Here is a 21,292-nt window from a genome sequence, read left to right as displayed (position 1 = left end):
TTATTTTACATAAAGCAAGTCAAGAAACAATGGTTTGGAAAAAAATAACACCAAAAGTGGACCAAAAGAACCATGAATCGAAAAGTGAACAAACTTGAAAAAGCTTTTCAGGTCAGGTCACCTTTACGAAGAAGATTGAGGTTGACGCTCTGAATAGTCTCGAGGGCACTTCAGCTTTTTGGGTGAAAAACAAAACAAAGTCAGTGGATAATCTTTTTACAAATTGCACAGTCAGTTAGACTCTTCAGTCACTTCAGCTCCTTCATATAGGTTATCCAATACCATTAGTGGCTTAGTAGCAGACAAGTAACATTTTACTTTTACAGGGGAGGGGAGTTCTGGATACTCACCAGAATAATTTCTTATTTCATGGATCACAGGAAGCAATTAGTCAACTGTTGCCATTTGCAAATTCTGCATAGTACATTTTTAATACATAGTTTGAGAATTCAAAAATAATGCAGCAGACTCTCCCCTCAACCCAAAACAAGCAATCTCTAAGTCAGTGGGTTCTCAAACTTTTTGGCCCGTGGCCCAACCTGCTTAATACAGACCTTTCTGCAGACCACCAGCCAACCATCCATGATGACAACATGAGTGCAGGAGTGGGCTGGGGTGAGAGATTTGGGTAGGAGGTGGGGCATTGGAGTGGGCTGAGTGGGGAAGTCTGGCCGGGAGACTGAGTGCAAGAGTGGTCTAAAGGTGGGGTGGGGTCTGGCAGGGAGGTTGGTCACAGGAGTGGGCTAAGGTTGGGGGGTTTGGGTAGGAAGTACGGTGCAGGAGCAAGGGATGGTGCAGAGTCTGGCCAGAAGGGAGGGTGCGGGAGTAGGCTGGGGTCTCATTGGGGTGTGCATAAAGGGGATGGGGTACGGGGTCCAGGCATGAGAGGAACGCGGGGGGGCACTTACCTGGTTTCATTCCCACTGCTGCTGCCAGGCACTGTGTCATGGGCATGGCCTACTGCTGCTTCCATTGGTTGTGATTCTGGCCAATTGGATCAGTGTGGAAAGCTTCCAGACAGCATGTGCTGCTCTTTCTGAAGTGTGGGGGAGGAGGTGCAGCAGCGAGGTTTGGTGTGCTAGAGCAGGCTTCCTGCTGAGGGCAGAGAAGGGAGCTGAGCTTCAGCCATGGCCCATTTGCAAGACGACCACAGACCACTAGTGATCCATGGACCACAGTTTGAGAACTACTGCCCCAAATCCTACTATTTTCCCCAAGCTATTCCATTCCCCTTTGGCTTGCTCTGTTTCCCATTTCAACCTCCCAGGTCATTCTCCCTCAAGACTCGACTTACTTCATCATTAAGGGGTGCAAAGGTCTGGTTAGCTAGTGGTGTAGCCTTCCACGTTCTCTTCCTGGCTCTGTATGTTCTCACAGCTGCATTGCACAGGAAATGCAAGCAGCTGCTGCAGAGTCCTGCTCAATCAGGAAAGCAGCCTCTGATGACCACAACTGGGAATTACAAGTGGCCTCACCCAAATTCCTCAGCTGTCTATAATCTAGAGAAAGATTTTTGAAAAAGCTTTAAATCACGACCTTCGTGATGATATTGTGAGTGCTGGTAACACCTGTACCACAACAGTCATCTCTGTATTTGCATATTGGCCCTTGCTAGGGTTTACAGTAGAGAGTTTATTCAGGGATTTGGTTTGAGTCCATCTCTGTTTGCTATAGTGCAGTTTATGTTATTAAATATATTTAGTTTAAAAAATATTATGTACCACATTGCTCAGCAAAAGTTGTAATACAACTTTATGATTTGTACTAGGTAAGGCTGCCAATTTTGATTGGATGTATTCCTAGAGATTTCATCGCATGAAATAGACTTTACTTAAAGATTAATCTTTGATTTCTGGAGATGCCAGGACAATCCTGCAGGATTGGAAACCTTAGCCACTGCCTGTTTGTCATTTTGAATATATGGCCTCCACGTTGCAGCAACACAGATAGTTTATGTTAAGGCATTAATATACCAGAGAGGGCTGTGATGCCAAACTTCAGAGATCAATAACCCTGAACCTTTGTGGTGTTGGCAGTCAAAACCTGGATTTGGATCTAATTGTGGCAAATAATGAAGGTCCTTATTTTAAAATGGGCATAACCAACATCTTGGCTCAAAGCATCCTGAATATTCAGAACCCATCTCTAGCATATACCGAGTAGAACTCATAAAACATATATGATCTTTTATATACAGTATGGTTTTTAAAACACACCATGGACCAGCAGGTAATATTACACATCAATGATATTCCCTTCCTTCTGTGACCACTTTCTTACCACACACCTGGACAGATGATCTTGAAGGCCACGCCACAAGAAAAAGGAAGGATGTGACCTTGTGTTCAAGGGTCTGGCCTGAGCCTCAAGAGAATTGGCTTCAATTCCTGGCTTTCTTCCAAAGATACCACATGCACTTAGGCAAATCACTTAATCTCTGTGGCTTGGTTTCCTGAGATGAAAAGTAGGATTAAAGGTAGTTCCACTAAATTAATGAATGCTTACACTTTACAGGGTCCTTAGATGCTATGGAGATAAGAAGTGTATATGTAAATAGGGGCCTACACAGATGAGTTTCATGACCTATATCAATCCTTACAGAAAAGAGACTAGATTCTCTGCTCAGGGGTTAAGCCTTGCTCCCAGAAAATGTTTCACACAGAATCAGGCAGTGCCCATGGGGACTCGTACATTTTTTGTTGCACAGTGCTCAGGCCAGCCAATGGGGAGGGCGAAGAGGGCCCCAGGCACCAGTGATTCAGAAAGGCAGCACCTGGGAGCCTGTGTCCCTTTAAATTGCCGGAGCCCTGGGTGTACCCTGGGTAGCACTAAGGGCTTGCTGGAGGGAATGACACATTCCAAGCAGCACTGTGGGCTGGCTGGTGCTTGCTTCTGCTCCCTGCACCCAAGGCCCTGTCCCTTCTGGAAACACAAAGCTGCCCCTCCCCACCTCGTCTGGAGGCAGGGAAATTCTGTCTGTTGGTCCCCCCCTCTCCCCACTCCTCACAATGCCTCACAAAGTCTATAGAGGTCCCTAGTGAGGTGTATGCAAGGAATGCTAGTGATGTCAGGGCCCAGGAGAGCATACCTTAAATACATTTGATGGCATTTTCCATCACCAGAAATCTGAGACATCTTTGGAAAACAACTGTATATTATTTCTTCTGTTCCCATGAGTGTATAGATGTAATGGCAGGTGAGCATGGGTGAAATGTAAATATGCAGCGCTTGAGACCAGTTCAAGGAAGAAAGTGATTAGTGGGAGATAAAACTACCTACAAAATCTTCCTAAAGGTCACAAAATGGTGACATGAAAATAGAAAATGTGTTCTATTAGTGTGAAATGTAAGAGGAAAGTTACTGGCCTGCACTTTGCAGTAAGTATAAGAGATAGTTTGCCTTCTCTCAAGAAGCTAGACTCCTCTGTGTTGAAATATTAGTAGGGGAATGGCAGTGATCACTATGGTTATGGATGCATAAATGTTTCCATTCATACCATCTCTTCACTTCAATTTTCAGAAACTCAGTTTTTAGGCTGAAATGTTCAGTCTTAGTTCCTGTTTAACAGATTTCCCCCTCCGGTCAATTTAAACAAAGCCATGTCTATTAGTATTAAGTATGAGGCAACTGAAGTAAAAAAAAAATCTTTTTTTTTTTTTTTTAAATCTCCAAACAGCTGGGTTAGAAAGCTAGAACTTCCATGGAAATAATAGCTGAGTGGTTGTAGTGAAACAGGGTTTGGATCTGATTGATTTGCAGTTGGTACTATTTATTGGCAGTGCTCAGTGAGAAGGAGATAGCACATCACATATAGTTAGCTGCGGAGTGAAGAAAGTGCATAAGCGCTGTAAGTGAGGCAAGGGACGAGGGCTATGGCGTCCTTATCTCATGAAATGCTTAACCATGCCTCTTTGATGCTTTTAATGTCAATGAGATTTAAGGGCACTCCCCACTCTCTCAAGGAATTGCTCAGCACTTTGAGGCATCAAGCTTTCAGAACATCTATATGTATGGTGCACACAGAACAAACAAGGGCTTTATGGGGTTCTTTGTCAAATTCAGTGTGAATATTTGAAGACAGGTTGTGAGAACCCACCTCTGATAGATCTTATAAATTACATGTGATGAGGCAGACTTGTGGTGTCTAGCCAAGGACAATATTGTACAACATTGAGTATATTCTCAGTGCTGAACAATTTAAAAAAGAAAAGAAAGTGAAGGTTGTGTCTCTTACACATGCATTACAATTTGCACACAATCATAAACTCTCCCTCAAAGTTCTTGTAGAAGACCACAAGTCTAGCAGCAATAATTTAGTAAGTGAAGCAAGAAGCTGACCTGTCTTTTGTTGCTGGGGTTACCTTTGCCCATGCTATTTGTGTTTTATCTCTTTGTTACGATTCCCTTATTTCTGATTATGTAACAGACCCCTACCCCCACATTAACAGATCTGATCCAAAGCACACTGAAGACAATAGAAAGACTTCTATTGACTTAAACAGTTTTCCTTCAAACTTCTTAGAACTTCTTCAGCAAGGCTGCCCAAAGATTCTTTCAGTCAACAGCAATTCTAATTCTGGAGTCAGCAGTTGGCTGCCTCCCCAGGATCCAGTGAGCTATGGAGTCTGGCTCCAAAGTGGTAAAGGCAATAAAACCCAGCTCAGTCTTGCATTGCTTCTGTTGAGACCACAGCACTGACTCCAGCTTCCACCATGTAAAGTTTCCCCTCTACTGTGCTCAGGTTGCTTAGAGTAACCATGAGAATGTGTGGATCTTGGTAGTTTGCATGCCCTTATCGTAAACCCTCTGCACAGCCTCAGAGACAGCTACTCAGTGTGCCTAGTAATTACCACCATTATAGGTGCTCTGGGGACTTCTGACTTCTCAGCCCTGCTCTGCACATGCACACAGACAAAAGAATAAACACAAATCCCTGCTTCCTCCTGACTGCCCTCCTTCAGACTTTTTAAATAAATCAGTTAGTGCAGTAGAAGCATCTTAGTTACAAATGCTATACATTTTGTGAAATAAGTTTAGTGTTTTTAAGGATGATTTCTGTGGTCCAGGATATATATACGTTTGTTCTCTCTCTCTCTCTCTTTCTGTGTGTGTGTGTGTATATATATATATATATGAAACAGACTTTGATGTTACTGTACATTTTCTCTGTTTCAACAAAAGCATAGGAAACATGTACAAATTCATTTTTATATTACTAGTCCCAAAATTACAAGCAGATGTTGATCGTTGTACCAAGGTTTGCATCACACGTCATGTACAATTTATTTTAATTAATCCGAAGAGATCCCATTTTTCATTCATACATACAGCATGAAGCTGCAGATCACCAATATTTGAAACAAAGTTTTCGGTCTGAAAATACGCCCTGCGATTTAGTCTCTAGCAAGTAGCCCCTTCACTGGTAATACCAACACACTTAGGGTATGTCTACACTACCCCGCTAGTTCGAACTAGCGGGGTAATATATGCATACCGCACTTGCTAATGAAGCCCAGGATTTGAATTTCCCGGGCTTCATTAGCATAAGCGGGGAGCCGCCATTTTTAAATCCCCGCTGCTTCGAACCCCATGTAGCGCGGCTACACGGGGCTCGAACTAGGTAGTTCGGACTAGGGTCCTAGTCCGAACTACCGTTACTCCTTGTGAAACGAGGTGTACTGGTAGTTCGGAATAGGCACCCTAGTCCGAACTACCTAGTTCGAGCCCCGTGTAGCCGTGCTACACGGGGTTCGAAGCAGCGGGGATTTAAAAATGGCAGCTCCCCGCTTATGCTAATGAAGCCCGGGAAATTCAAATCCCGGGCTTCATTAGCAAGTGCGGTATGCATACATTACCCTCCTAGTTCGAACTAGGAGGGTAGTGTAGACATACCCTCTCTTAGCATGTTCCCTTAGCATCAGATATAATTGAAATTGGATGGTTTCTAGTGTGCTATGCCCTTCCCACATTAACTGCACTATTTTATTTAAAATACTTAGAAGACCATTATTGGCCACTCTATTTAATTATGACATCATTAAGAATACAAATGATTTAATCATTATATATATGTATAGAAACTGGATAAACTCTTTGTTTTACAATAAAACCTTCATGACAAAATTGTTTGAACTGAGCAAGTGTTCGTAGTTGCCAGTGTTATCACTATCAAGCCTCTGTCTAAAAGCAAATGTGTATGTGAACCCAATGACTTATTACCTGTTGATCCTGATCCTGGACCATCAAAATCAACCAGAATTTTGCTCTTGACTGTAATGGGAACAGGATTCAGCTCTAAGATGGGGTAATGTTTTTTAGTAGCAAAATGTGGAGATTAAAACCAGACTGTAGATCAATGGTCTGAACAAAGAGAGAAGAGTATATGATGCCCACTTGATTCTTGCCATGTGACATGGTGCTCACCTTCTCAGTACCTCCTGTTAGCTGGGCATGGTGGTACAATCTTTTTACACCTGCTGCTGGTGTCCACTCTAGGTTGCTGACCTTGAGAGGCACATACATCTTCAGTGGCTCAGCCCTCCAGCCAAGTCACCCAGTCAAATGAGTATTGAAGCCCTGAATAAAAGTCTTCCAAACCCCAGCTCAAACTGGATTCAGCCCCTCCTTCCTGAGGTGCCCTCTCTCTTCAACTCCTCCTGGGCTCCTTGAAATTCAGCTCTCTGATCAGACTTCTAAAAGGAGCCACTTGGGCCACATGATGCTTGGCCAGTGGGGGAATCCAGATCCATGCATTAGTCCAAGTCCCAACCCAGGAATCCTATATAGAGCAGCCACATACCACGGCTTCCAGTTCACTGCTGCTCTTCCTTGGATCTTTTCCCACATCACCTCTTTTAGCCATTACCTTAAAGTTATAGCTATTAGATCCTATTATTCCCAGGGCCCCTAAATCAGCCCTACCGTGCATGTTTGTTAAGAACTTGAACTTAGAGAAAAAAGGCCTTTTTAATTGGAACATGCACAGGGGTTCCCAGTTCTGGTTGCTCACCATTAGTCATGATGGTCACCATTGACAATCCATATTTATCCACAACTACCACACAGTGGCATAACCACAGCTTATTTTCCCTGGTTAAGAATAAGGAAAACTTGTTTTAAGTTGAAGGAAATAACAGTGCTACTCCAGATACCACAATTTGTGGTCTTTGTAATGGTAGCCACTCTATATGAATATCTATAGCTCATATTCAATGAACTTTGGGTCTGAGATTTGTGAACACATCAAACCCACACCAGTGCTAACGTGGAAATTCTTCACAGCCATAATTGAAGAGCTGAAAGAGGAACATAGAACATACGAGATCTTCAGCATCTGAAATTCAAAAAGAGTCCTAAAAAAGGGGAAATTATGTCTAATTAGAAATGATGAATATGAACACATAACATAAATACATAGGGACAAAATTAGAAAGGTCAAAATACAGAACATGATTAACCTAGCAAGGGGCATAAAGGGTAACAAGAAAACATTTTATAAATACACTAGGGGACTATGCCCCCGCTTGCTACACTCGCCAACCTCCCTCTCTCTAGGGGGTGTTAGGCTAGGGGGAGTGGGCTGGAGCAGGGGAGGATGCAGAATCAGGTGGGGGCTAGGAGCAGGGGAGGACATGTGGTTTCCAGCCCCCTGGAGCACCGAGGAGAGGGGAGGCTACGTGGTTCCCTCCCGCTCAGTGGGGGGAGGGCGCACAGCTCCAGGCCCACCCTAGAAGGCTCCCAGCATGGAGGCGGAAGGGGAGGCAGGGCAACTGAGGGCACAGGGGTGGGAGGATGCAAAGTGATGTGATGATGTCACTCTCTCATCCTGCAGGGAAAAAACATTATATAGAAAGATTAGAAGCAAGAGGAAGATGAAGGGCAGGGTGGGTCTATTATGCCACAAGGATGAGGGGGAAATAATAACCGAAAATTTGAAAATGGCAGACACATTAAATAACTTCTTTGTTTTGGTATTCACCAAACAGATTAGTAACAACTGAATGCTTAAAATAGTGAAGGCCAGTGAAATTGAGTTATGATCAGAAGTTAAAATAGGGAAAAAACAAGTTAAAAAATACTTAGACAAATTAGATTTCTTGAAGGCACCAGGGTCTGCTGAAATACATCCTACAGAATTCTTAAGGAGCTGACTGAGGAAGTATCTCAGCTGTCAGAAATTATCCCTGAAAAACTATGAAAGCTAAGAAAGATTTCAGAATATTGGAAAAGGTCAAATATAGTACCCATCAATAAAAAGGGGAATAAAGACTACCTGGAGAATTACAGATGAAAATTCAAAATGATCTACACACACTGGAAAAATGGTCTGAAGAAAATATGATAAAATGAAATAAGGACAAAGGCAAAGGACTCCATTTAGGAAATAAAAATCAGTTGTCCACATAAAAAATGGGAAATGACTGTGTAGGAAGGAGTATTGTAGAAAGGAATAGCAGATTGCAAGCAAAATATGAATCAATTGTGTGATACTGTTGCCTAACAGTAACCAAATAAAAAAAAGCAAATATTTCTCTGGGCCCTGGTCTACACTAGGGAGTTATTTCCTTGTTTTGAAGTAACAAGCAGAGCGTCCACATTACCATGCCCATTATTTCAAAATAAGGAGCTGGTTATTTTGAAATAATAACTCCTGCTTTCCACAAGGAATAATGCTTATTTTGAAATAGTTATTTCGAAATAGCAGTTATGTGGATGCTACATTGCTGCTATATTGAAATAACTACTCCCCAGAGTCATTCAGAGTAATTACTCCTCAGTGCTTCCTGTAGCTCTAAGTTGAGGTCGTGCATTCACTTTAAGGGAACCCAACTCGGACTAATTTCAAGGCTTTCCTGTATTGTGGACAAGCTATTTCAAAATAGTTATTTCGGGAGTTATTATTTTGAAATAATTTCCTAGTGTAGACTTGCCCTGGATTATATTAGTAGGAATGTTGTAAGCAAGACATGAGAATTAATTCTTACACTCTACTATACACTGATTAGCCCTCAACTGAAGTATTATGTCCCGTTCTGGGCACCACATTTCAGGAAAGATGTGGACAAATTGGAGAAAGTCTAGAGAAGAACAATAACCATAATTAAAAGTCTAAAACATGACCTGTGAGGGAAGATTGGAAAAAAAGTAATTATTTTGTCTCTAAAAGAGAAGATTGGGAGGCAATGCGATAACAATCTTCAAGTATGTAAAGTTACAAGGAGGATAGAGAAAAATTATTTTTCTTAACTCCTGAGAAAGAAGTAAGGGTATGTCTATACTGCCACCCTAGTTTAAACTAGGGTGGCTAATGTAGGCATTCGAAATTGCAAATGAAGCCCAGAATTTAAATATCCTGGGCTTCATTTGCATCTTGCCGGGTGCTGCCATTTTTAAATCCCCCTTAGTGCGGACTCCGTGCCCGCGGCTACATGCGGCATGGAGTAGGTAGTTCGAATTAGGCTCTCTAATTCGAACTACCGGTACACCTTGTGGAACAAGGAGTAATGGTAATTAGAATTAGAGAGCCTAATTCGAACTCCTTACTCCGTGCCGCGTGTAGTCGCGGGCATGGAGTCCGCACTAAAGGGGATTTAAAAATGGCAGCGCCCGGCAAGATGCAAATGAAGCCCAGGATATTTAAATCCCAGGCTTCATTTGCAACTTCGAATGCCTACATTAGCCACCCTAGTTCGAACTAGGGTGGCAGTGTAGACAGACCCTAATGTACTTAAATTGCAGCAAGCCTGGTTAAAGTTAGACATTATGAAAAATAACCTTACAAGCTGTCAGAGTGGTTAAGCAGTGGAATAAATTGCTTATGGAACTTGTTAAGAGCAGGTTAGACAAACCTCTGCCAGGGATGGCCTAGACATGAGTGCAGGTCCCTTCTCGTACTACAATTCTCTGAGGCTGTACATTATAAAATTCAGGTGTGCAGGGCACTAAAGTTTACTTTCCCTGCATAAGTATTGCCTCAAGGTTTTTATTACTATTTATGCCTGATCCTGCAGAGAGTATGTTCTATACATCAGCTCAATTAAATATATTAGAAAAGGAATGCCTCTTTTAAGAGTTTGCCACAATTCACCAAAATAAACTATTTCCCTCCCTTTCCCTATTCCTCCCCTCCTTCTCAAGACTGGGTCAAACTAAAATCATCCATATAAGAAGGTCAAATCCTTTTTGAGGAGATTTCCAGTATATTTTTATATTAAGTTTACCGATGAATGTTTGTCAAAAACTAGTCTAGAGAGCTCTACTTCTGTTAGCTGTGCATACATAGACACTATTAGTATCTATCAATTATCTCTGCCCTCCTTCATACAGTATTTTGCAATTTGTTAAAACCAGGTCCAAAAGGAAAGAAATCAGGTAACATTATATCTGTTAAACTTAAAAAACAACAAATAATCTGGTAGAACCTTATAGACTAACAGACATGTAGATGGTATCATGAGCTTTCATGGGCACAGCCCACTTCTTCAGATGACCAGCATATATCTATTGTGAGGTTTTCATCAGACTAAGCCATAGCACGAAAGGAAAGTGGGGCTAATTTTATTTCCATTACTTCATTGGAGCTACATATCCGCTATTCAGAAAATGGTCCCAAAGAGAGTCTTTAATTTAAATTGTTTTGATGTTCTTTTGGCATTCCTGCATTCTGATGTTGTAGCAAACTGAAACCAAGAGATCTGTTCTCCATAAAACTTGGATATAGCTTCAGTCGTTGTTGTTTTTTTAATCTTTTTTATTTTGTTGAGATGGATTTGAGATATTGTCAAATGTACTGCAAGTTTGTTCAATAATTCTGAGCTTCAGTAGATGGATATTTTGTGTGTATATATGCATGATAAAGGTGAAAATGAAAACTTTGACTCAACTAGCAGCATCTGAAATTGAGTTCTGATTTTTTTTTCACCCATTAAAATCAAGGATAGTTTTTGTCTTTCACTTGAGTGGAGGAAGGATTGGGTCCATCTAACACTTACTGGAGAATTCATTTACTTGAAATAACTGTAATGAAAATAGTTTTACCTATAAAAATCCAGCACAGTCTAAGAGATAGAAATGCTTTCTATTCACCAATGTCATGTGTACAGTAACAAACAGATATCTAGAATCCAATCCTACTAACCTGACTTGTCAAGAAATTCACTAAAACCAGGGCAATTAACTAGATTAGAAAGGGTTTGTGAAATTGAAGTACCTTACACTGTACAGAATGGCAACTTTTGAAAAATTCTCAAAAAATGATGGCGTGGAAATAGGAATTAATGTATTTTGAGATGACATGACAAAACAAAAAGGACGGTTCCGCTTGACTTAATGGGGTCAGAAAAATTCTACGAAAAATTAAAATTGGCTTAAAGCCTCTCAGAAGCCTCTCAGAAAATGAATCTTAGAAAGAGGTGGTGTAAAGAAAAATGAAATGTTGCCAAGAAAAATCTTGACCCTTCTTCTAAGCTGGTTAATGGTTTTAGAGCTGATTGCTTATCCTCTTCCCCTTCCACAGGTCTGGATAAAGTGCCAAAGGATCTTCCCCCAGACACCACCCTGCTAGATTTACAGAACAACAAAATCACTGAAATAAAGGACGGTGATTTCAAGAACTTAAAGGATCTCCACGTAAGTGAATAATGAATTGACCATTAGTGAAAATGGGAGGAGATGATGGATTTTAGAGCTGTTATTCAGCAAAAGAAACTTGATACAGGTTAATACTGTATCTTCTGTATTTCACACTGAGCAATCAAGCAGCAATTTCCCCTTTCCATCACATGCAATGAGTTAGGAAATGCTGCTGCTAAGATCATATTACTTGCCTGTTCATGTCACTGCCCCTCATTGAATAACTTGACCGGCTCCCCCTTTGCCACATTACATTTCTTGTCATCAGCTTTATAACTCTTTCTCCACCTGTTTAGCCAACATAGTTTCATTTCAAGTTGTTCTTCATCCCCTTTATTTTGCTAACAATGTCAACCTTGATGCCCTATTTGTCCACTTCTCTGTGAATTCTTCTACACCACCATCTATGGGACTATGCAGGGTCTGCACAGAACAGGTGCTTATGTGCTTTGCTGGATCATTTACTTGTCATTTAAGTTTTCTTACTATTTTGTTGATACATTTCTGCCACGATTCCTATATATAATAAAGGAATTAACACATTCATTTAGAAAAGAGACAAAATTACTAGATACAATCTTGGCACAACCCTATTGACATTAATAGCATCCAGATTTCGCCTACCAGCTTTGTTATACATTATGCTATGCATTAATTCCCAGTGAATTGTTCTGTCATCTTATTGATGTTCCATGTACAACCACTTGTATTTTCTCGTGTCTCCCTTGTTTTGGCATGTCTAATTTAATTTGTTCAGTCTTCAAGGAAAGGTTACATATTCCCTTGAATTCTGAGAGCCCTCAAGAACATAATTGGGCACCAAAACAAAAAACCTCCCATAAAACTAACAATGACTTTAAATTGAATTATTTTTATGTTTATAATTATCAATTAATATAAAAGAAGGAGAATGTTATTCCGAAATAACATTGGTTTTGTCTACATGACAAGCAGTTATTTCTACATAATGTACGAGGAGTACATTTTACGAGGAGTAAGGGAAATCTGAGGAAGAATGCTCTTTCTTGGATTTCCTGCTGCGTAGGGAGTGCCAAAAGCCAAAATAGGCTATTTCCACTTAAGCAATGCAAAGGATGTAGCTCAAGTTGTATAGCTTATTTTGGCTTTAGCCCTGCTGTGTAGACATGACCCCAGAGATTATGGAGATGACATACCTCTGTATAACCTGTGTGTAATAGGGATGTTAAATTTTGATTAATCAGGTAATCGAGTAGTCGATGGAATTTCCTTCGACTACTTGATTAGTCAATGGGGGGCACTCACTATCCCATCTGTGGCTCTTGTACATTTCAAAGGGAGAGATGCAGCGGGTTCTCTCTGCTTCTCTCTCTCTAAAATGTGCAGGAGCCGCCCAAGCCTCTTGTATATTTCAAAGGGAGAGAGGCTGCGATTCTCCTTGACACAGATTCCCCTCTGTGCCTCTTCCTTTGAAATTTACAAGAGCCGTAGGAGGCTCTTGTACATTCCAAAGGCAGAGGAGCAGCAGTGGGACCACTGCAACTGGAACTGTTTCAATCCCCGCTCGCGCCATTTCCCCACTGTTCCTTGCTTCTCGCGGAGATGGTGCTGGGGGGGGGGGGGGGGGGGACCGGTTTTTAAGCCGGCTCTCCCCAACATTGGCTCATGCTCTCCCCCTTGCTGCTTGTCTTTGACAAGAGGCAGCAATGGGGCGGGGGGAAGCGACTAGTCAAGTTCCTACTCAACTAGCTGCTTACATCCCCAGTGTATAACCCAGAGGCACTGAAACCACTGAGAGGAAGAGTGAAATTTTCTCTACAGCCTTAGCTAAAAACCAGGTGGATTTTAGCTGTTGGGCTAAAAGCTCATGGCTTTAGACCCAGAGGTTCCAAGTTCAATCCTGTCTGCTGCTGACCACTGTCCATTGGCATTATACAGACTTTCCTGTCCCTCTCAGCCCCTCTGGTTTATATGTGGATCATCAATAAGCTGTACAGCACAGACATTTCTCTAACTCTGATACAGTTTTACTGACTCCTACCTCACACTCTGTAGTGTGGAGTTCAGATGGTGGTAGCACACTGCATTTACTGTATAGTAAGGACCCATATACAGTACAGCTTCAAGCTACATTATTCAAAGGTCTAAGCAAAGCTAAGTCCCATGCAAACTACTGCATGAGGTACCACCTCCATTTAGATGGCAATTTGTTTGGGGCTGGTCTATCTCCTCTTCTAATTGTCCAATTCCTCTTCTACCTGGTGCAATGGGGCTCTGTTCTTGTTTGCCAGCTCAAGAGTTGCCAACTGTTGCAATTTTATTGTATTTAGGAATATTTTTTGTTTTTCATAAAGTCTCAGTTCCTGGAGAGATGGGACTAGGGGAGCATTTTAGCATTCATTCCAAAAAGGATTATGAAGAAAAGTTTGAAAATGTGATTCAAAACACAGAAGTCAAATAAATAGAATTTCAATATTCTTAATCTCATGATTTTGAAACCATATCTCATGATTTTTGGTGCCTGAATCATGAGTTTTGTATGGCGAAGGTTGGCAATAGTGAAGGCACTGCCATAATAAAATAATATTATAAATTGCTTAGGAAATTAAAGAATTTTCATCAATTTAGAAAACTGCTTTTAGTTGGAAGTCCTCAGAGAATGTGTTAGAGATTTAACATCAGGTAAGGATACTATCATCAGCTGGCAAAAACAGCCCTGAATAATATTGTACTATCATTTATTATGGATGGTTATATTTTGAAGAATTTATTACAATCCACTCCTACTTTTAGTGAATAACAAAGAGAGTCTGTAAAGTGGTAGGTTTTATATATGTGTGCAGTTTGTTAATCCACATTTTGAAAAAAAAAAAGGCATTACAAAAAAATGAAAAGAATTCCTAACATCTTAACCACTGTCTTCTTGTGCTGGATCTGCAAACACTTAAGATATGAAACCTACTTCTGTTGACACCAGTGGCAAAACTCACATTGATTTCTATGAAGCCAACATTTCATCCTGCATATATTCCATTCATATAGTGATATTTGCTTGATGCACTGACCTAAGAGATGTTTAGCAATGAGAATAATGCTATTTTTGCTGAGTCATTCCCTTTGTCCTATTTCAGTGTTTTGTCAGAACAAATTAACATTATGTAAGTTATATTACATTATTATATAAGTCTTGTTTACTTTTAAATGCCTGTATGTGACTCTGGAAGTCTCCAGGGTCCTTGAAGTGAGCATCAATGTAATTTACATTATCACCCATATATTAAGGAAAATGAAGCCTTAAAATATAAGCTCTCACTGCATGAGGTGAGAATCCAGTGATATTCTAATGAAGTCATGGGAGTTGCTGTAAGTTTACATGTCAGTTGAGTTGAGAACCACATACTTGGTTCTTACTCATTTTAGGTTTGCTTAGCTGTGACTGCATTTAGAAAAGCATGGTACAGATGATGAAAATGCTTTGTTTTGTTGAAACCCATATTGACTATTGCACCTCACAACACTTATATTCGCATGGATAACACTATAGTTTGCTATTGAAGGCTGCTATTTTACAATAAATCCATCTGCTTTCATCTGAGCATTAGAAAGAATCCATGAGAGATATTATAATTAAAGCCAGATATTTACCATGCAGCCTCCATTTTGTTTCCATGTAAAATGTGCACATATGCACAGACTTAGTAACTGTTGATCTTACTATGTTATTTTCATCTGAGAATCCCGAACATAAAGTGAAGGCAGGATAAGAATTTGGCCTTAAGAAGATAATACACTCAAAAAGGTGCTTGTTTTTTATCCACTCCTGAAGTAATGATTCCTCCTTTCCTAGTTGGTGGTAGTCTGTGCCTGCAGTGAAAGACAAAACTTTGTCCTGCACATACCCTGGCCAATAAAAAGAGGAAAGGAAGATGGTAATGGAAGCTCACTTTCTGTGACTATTAAAGGGAACTGTTATTAATTGTTAGCCATAGCTGAATGGGCTTTGAGGAAATAAAATTGCATAGTGGAGGTATCTATGATTCCAACATTTATTTGTTCCTCTTTATTTTCTTCTCTCCTCCTGATTCCATTCTGCACTATTGACTGTCTGTACTTAGGTATCCCAATGCCCATGTCAAACCAGTGGTCAAAGTGGGCATTATGGAAAAGTAATTGGTATGTTCCAACCTTTTCTTTAACATGTGTGTGTGTATATGTTTAAGATTTGTTTTTCTTTCAGACCAGCAATAGAAAGTGACAGTTTGACATAGGTTTCACATACTCCCAGCCTTATTCGAGCATTACAGGTATCTGTTACCTTTCTATGCCACTCGAAGTAGCTCCATGCCAGACTAAAATAAACCAGGTTCAGATAGTTGCAGCACCTTGTCCTGAAACATGAAGGATACCCATCTTCCATCTAGCATTTTTGGTTCTGCACAAACAAGAAAGTGCATTTGTGATTGTTTTTGAGCTAGATGGATATAATCCCCCACTGTGAGGTTAATTCTTTTTCCGGCTAGTTGACCTGTGTGGTTTGTGTTTGGACACCATCGCCTTCTCCATTAATACTGCCTGCAGATGTTTTTCCTCAGCTTTTCTTCATGTTTTCACTGACCCCACTAAACCTTCACAAGTTTTTTTTTTTAAATTTCCATTACAAGAAAGCAACATGAGGCATATTCAGAAAAAAGTAAAGATTACCATTCCAAGGCTAATTACTTCTTCTTCTTCTGTTGTGGTTGTTGTTGGTTTTTTGTTTGTTTGTTTGTTTTTTTGTTTTTTTGTTGAGTCCCAGATATAATGGAGTTATTTGCCATGTGGAGAAGAACACATGGTTATAGCATTGCAGGTGCCATACATGAAGGATACATTCTGTCTTTATCTCAGAAATTGTTGCTGCTCTAAAACATGACAAAGCTTCTGTTTCAGATTCCATGCTGCACTACATAGTGAAAAATAATGTATGCTAAATGCCAAAGGTAGATGGTAACCAAATTAAGATGGTAACCAAGGTGACAGGAGGTAGTGACCATGTTGCCTTTACCTTCCCTTATTGTTAAATGGTGGCTGGCCTAGCTAGTCTTTAATCATGATTTCACAACTTCAAGTGGACTGTGCCCACGAAAGCTCATGATACCATCTACATGTTTCATTAGTCTATAAATTGCTACCAGACCATTTGTTTTTGTTTTTTTGTAACAAACTAACTCGGCTATCCCCTGAAGCTTCAGTATTCTGTGATATTAACAGAGGAGATCTGCAGCCTGGGATGGAAGCTGGGTACAGGAAGAAGGTCTGGGTAGGGGATTGGACGCAGAAGGAGGTCTGGGGTCTGGGAAGGAGTTTGAATGAAGGAGGGGGATGTGATCTGAAGCAGGAGACTGGGGTGCAGGAAGGCATGCATGGTATTGGAGTGGGGTTTGGAGCAGGAAAGGATTCTGACCTGGGAGAGAGGTATAGGAGGGGGTGCAGAAACTGGGAGGCAGTTGTGGCCAGAGACAGGGGGCGCACAAGGTTTGGGTTGAGACCTGTGGCAGAAGTGAATTGTGACTTTGGACAGGGGTGCAGAGGTTTTGTGTTGTGACCTGGGGCAGAGAGGTAGGGCGTGGGAGGCAGTGAGGTGGCAAGTGCTGGCTACCACTGAGAGGCTCTTATCATAGGTGGCTCCCAGCCTGTGGCCCAGTGGGACCCTCGGGTAGGCTCCCTGCCTGCCACACTCCCCCTCATCTACACACTGCTTAAAGCTGTGAACTGCTGGAGCAACATGCTTCTTGCGAAGAGTGGGGCAGCCGGTCTCCGCAGTTTCTGGTCAATGGGAGGCTGCAAGAATGGCTCTAGGACGGGGGGTGGGCAGGGTGCAGAGACCCTCTCTCCAAGGGGGGGGAGTGTAGTGCAGAGATGCACATGTTGGCCTCAGCTGCTAGCCTCTTTGAGTGGTGTGTGGGGGTGTGATAGGCAGGGAGCCAAGGATATTGGTGGCCCAGAGTATCATAGCAAGTCAGATACAAATGCTTGGTGCACTGAATCTGACCCACAGGCCATATTTTGCCTGCCTCTTGTCTGCATGATCATGGCGGTCCTTTCTGACCTTAAAGGGATGGGAGGCAGAGTAATGGTATAGAAAAGATCTTTAACCACTGGCATATGGAATATATCTTCCATAATACCCATCCTCTTTTCCACAAAATAAATCTTTATAAAAAATGCTTTTTATAACTACCCTGGTTTGTAAACTGAGTAGATTTTGTGAAAGTTTGCAAACGGCAAAAGAATTTTGTGAAATTTCCCAAATAGAACATGGTCATACTTAGCATATAATCTTTAAACAGAAAAGGTTGACCAAGCCATTTTGGCAAGAGCCGTTACTCAAAGCTCTGCTCCCAGTGGCTCTCCAGATTCTGCTAATATCAGCTAAATAGATACGATCTGGGATACAGAGAGTTACTGAACATTTTATGGTAAAACCTGTGCCTGGCTAATTCTGGCCAACACTACCTCCAACACAATAGGAGGGAATTTGAAAGAGGCTGATAAGGATTTCATTTAATGAAAAGGCAGAAACTTAAAGCAGATTAAAAAATATTTTAATGATTTTAGGTTTTTGTACTTAATACATGTTACTCACTAATGTAAGGCAGGATTGCAGGTAAAATGTTCAGAAGCACCTGATTGTACATCTGTACTGTACCCTCCTTGCTGCAATAGTTAGTACACATCCATGCATAGCCCCTTCCATCCCCTCCTCCCCACACCCTCTTTCACGTGTTTAAACAGCCATGCTAGCTGTGAGGCCCAGCTTTAACAAGTACAGTGAAGACACATCTGATGGGTGTGGCTATGCACACGAATAGACACGTGGCCTACGTGGCTCTTTACCCAAGCTCTCTCTTCTTGTCTACACTATTTTTAGCAGCATAGTCTCCTATTTCCTCCCCACTGCAGGAGCCTTTCCCCTCCACAAGAAAAGATTCCCCCAATGGGGAAAGGCTCTGCCAGAGAGGAGGAAGCTGGGAAGGATTCCAACAGCTCCTCACAGCTGGAGCCTTTCCCTGCCACAGGGAAATGCTCTGGCAGTAGAATGTCAGCTGGGAAAGGATTCATCAGCAAGGAGGGGCTGAAGCCATTCTCTGCTGTCTCCCCTCTGCTGGAGCCGTTCACTGGCATGGATTACACACCACAGCTTGTACTCAGCCTGCTTTTCATGGCTGCATGCAGCCACACGTACACTGCACACCGCCACCAGTGACGTGACGTGCAAGCGTAGCCCTAGTGTGCCTTAGGAGCCTAATTTGCACTGCATGTCAATGGGACTGAGGAATCTACATCACTGGGGTGCTTATAAAAATATCACCATTGGTAAAAAATCAACAAAAAGTGTACGTTACTCACAATAATGCCTGTAGTTACTTTGGTTATATTAAAATTATAAAGGGCATTAAATCCTCATGATTCAAGGCTTAAAATCCACCACTGGATATTACTCTCACTCCTTCCATCATTGGAGGTGAGTCACATTCATTGTGATTTAATTAGTACTCACCATCTCTGTATCCCTTCCTCTTTTCTTTTCTTTTCTTTTCTTTTCTTTTCTTTTCTTTTCTTTTCTTTTCTTTTCTTTTCTTTTCTTTTCTTTTCTTTTCTTTTCTTTTCTCATCAAGCATCTGAAGAAGTGAGTTGTATTGCAGGAAAGCTTATGCCCTAATAAATGCGTTAGTCTTTAAGGGCATGTCTAGACTACGTTTTACTTTTGAAATAAGATATGCAAATTCGGTGGGAATTTACATATCTTCTTCCGATCACTTTTTCAAAAGAGGTTTTGTTGAAAAAGCAAGCAGTCCAGACGCAGTTCTTTCGAGCCTCCCCCCTCCCCCCTTTCTAAAAAAACCAGTGTCTAGACCTCTTTCGAAAGAGCAATTGGAAGAAAATATGCAAATTCCCACCAAATTTGCATATCTTCTTTTCCAAAGTAAAACGTAGTCTAGACATGCCCTAAAGTGCCACTGGACTCCTTCGTTGCTTTTGCTGAAACAGATTAACACAGCTACCCCTCTGAAACCTGTTCCCCTTGTGCTGCATTGTATTGGGGATGGGATCTACAGCTTTCTACAGAAATTGAAGCATTGATTATTTTCAAATAAAGGTCATGGATTTAGACAGACCATTGGCCTGTTACACTTGAAGTTCTTATGATTTATCAGTGTTGAGTAAATAAGTGAGAATTGTGACCATATCTTCCATATGACTGTTAAACTTATTTTGGGAGAGGCTTACTGTAAGTGATCTAGCCTGTTGAACTGTGTGTGACCTCCTTCCAGCAATTTAGTTGCTGCTGGCTAGTACACAACATTACAAGAAGATATATATGGCTGCGCATGTACTTGGTGGGGCCATCTGCAAAGCATACTATTTGTTTTAGTTAAGATACATTGAAAGGGGAATATATTCAGGAAGAACATACCGTGCAGACACATCTTTACATTGCTCAAAACTATCATTCTGCTTTCTTCTTTCACCTTTTAGTTTTCTCTAAGAAAAGGTGGCTATCACAGGGTATGTCTACACTACCCCGCTAGTTCGAACTAGCGGGGTAATGTAGGCATACCGCAATTGCAAATGAAGCCCGGGATTTGAATTTCCCGGGCTTCATTTGCATAAGCGGGGCGCCGCCATTTTTAAATCCCCGCTCGTTCAAACCCCGTGCCGCGCGGCTACACAGGGCATGAACTAGGTAGTTCGAACTAGGCTTCCAAGTTTGAACTACCGTTACTCCTCATTCCACCAGGAGTAACGGTAATTCGAACTAGGAAGCCTAGTTCGAACTACCTAGTTTGTGCCCTGAGTAGCCGCGCGGCACGGGGTTCAAACCAGCGGGGATTTAAAAATGGTGGCACCCCCCTTATGCAAATGAAGCCCGGGAAATTCAAATCCCGGGCTTCATTTGCAATTGCGGTATGCCTACAGTTCGAACTAGCGGGGTAGTGTAGACATACCCACAGACACTTATATGCTTCCAAGCACTTATTTATTTAATGTATAACCAATCTGATGGACATGTCAAATATTCAGCTTTTACCCATTTAGGTACACTGTTAGCTGATAGAAGTTTAATTATGGGAGGATTAAGAATTAGTTAGAAATATATTGGAATGAGACCAAAACATGTTTGCTATCGAAACATGAGGAATGAAGGCATTTGATTTATTATTTTGCATTCCTGCAAGTAAAAGAGTGCAGTGAGTAAAGAAGAAAGCCCTAGAGCAGTGTTTCTCAAACTGTGCTCCGTGGAGCCCGAAGGCTCCATGAGACATCTCCAGGGGCTCCGCGAGGTTGACAAACTGGAAACATTGATAGGTACAACACATACAATCAGTGGACTGCTGGGGCTCTGCATAAGTACAACACATACAATCAGTGGACCGCTGGGGCTCTGCATAAATTTTTATGCATGTAAAAGGCTCCGGAGCCCAAAAAGTTTGACAACCGCTGCCCTAGATAAAATGTGCTCTGCTAATAAAAATAATAAATAATGATACTTAACGTGCATGGCATTTTCCAGTCAGTACAGGTTGAAGCTCTCTGATCCAGCTTTCTCTTATCTGGCAACATCTGTGGATTGGCAAACTGTGGATTGGAAGCCTGCAAGATGGGTGGCCAGCAGTGAAGTCCCACCAGTGGGCTGGTA

At 41.5% G+C, this 21,292-nt stretch overlaps 1 protein-coding gene and 1 long non-coding RNA gene across 2 annotated transcripts in view; one reads left to right on the top strand and one right to left on the bottom strand.

Annotated features, from left to right (window-relative positions):
• Positions 1-1,401, bottom strand: part of LOC142830138 (uncharacterized) — a 36,618-nt gene extending 35,217 nt beyond the window's left edge. The window contains exons 1-2 of the long non-coding RNA XR_012905109.1: positions 1,295-1,401; positions 909-1,095 (exon numbers count right to left, since the gene is read on the bottom strand). This is a non-coding gene — a long non-coding RNA (uncharacterized LOC142830138). The remainder of the gene's footprint in view (positions 1-908; positions 1,096-1,294) is intronic.
• The window catches only part of DCN (decorin), a 48,420-nt gene that overhangs the window by 14,273 nt on the left and 12,855 nt on the right, over positions 1-21,292 (top strand). The window contains exon 3 of the mRNA XM_006131071.3: positions 11,516-11,628. Coding sequence (XP_006131133.1) covers positions 11,516-11,628 — 113 coding nt within the window. The remainder of the gene's footprint in view (positions 1-11,515; positions 11,629-21,292) is intronic.

This window comes from Pelodiscus sinensis, chromosome 1 (genome assembly GCF_049634645.1).
Source record: "Pelodiscus sinensis isolate JC-2024 chromosome 1, ASM4963464v1, whole genome shotgun sequence".
NCBI lineage: Eukaryota > Metazoa > Chordata > Testudines > Trionychidae > Pelodiscus > Pelodiscus sinensis.
This window is presented reverse-complemented; position numbering and strand designations above follow the sequence as displayed.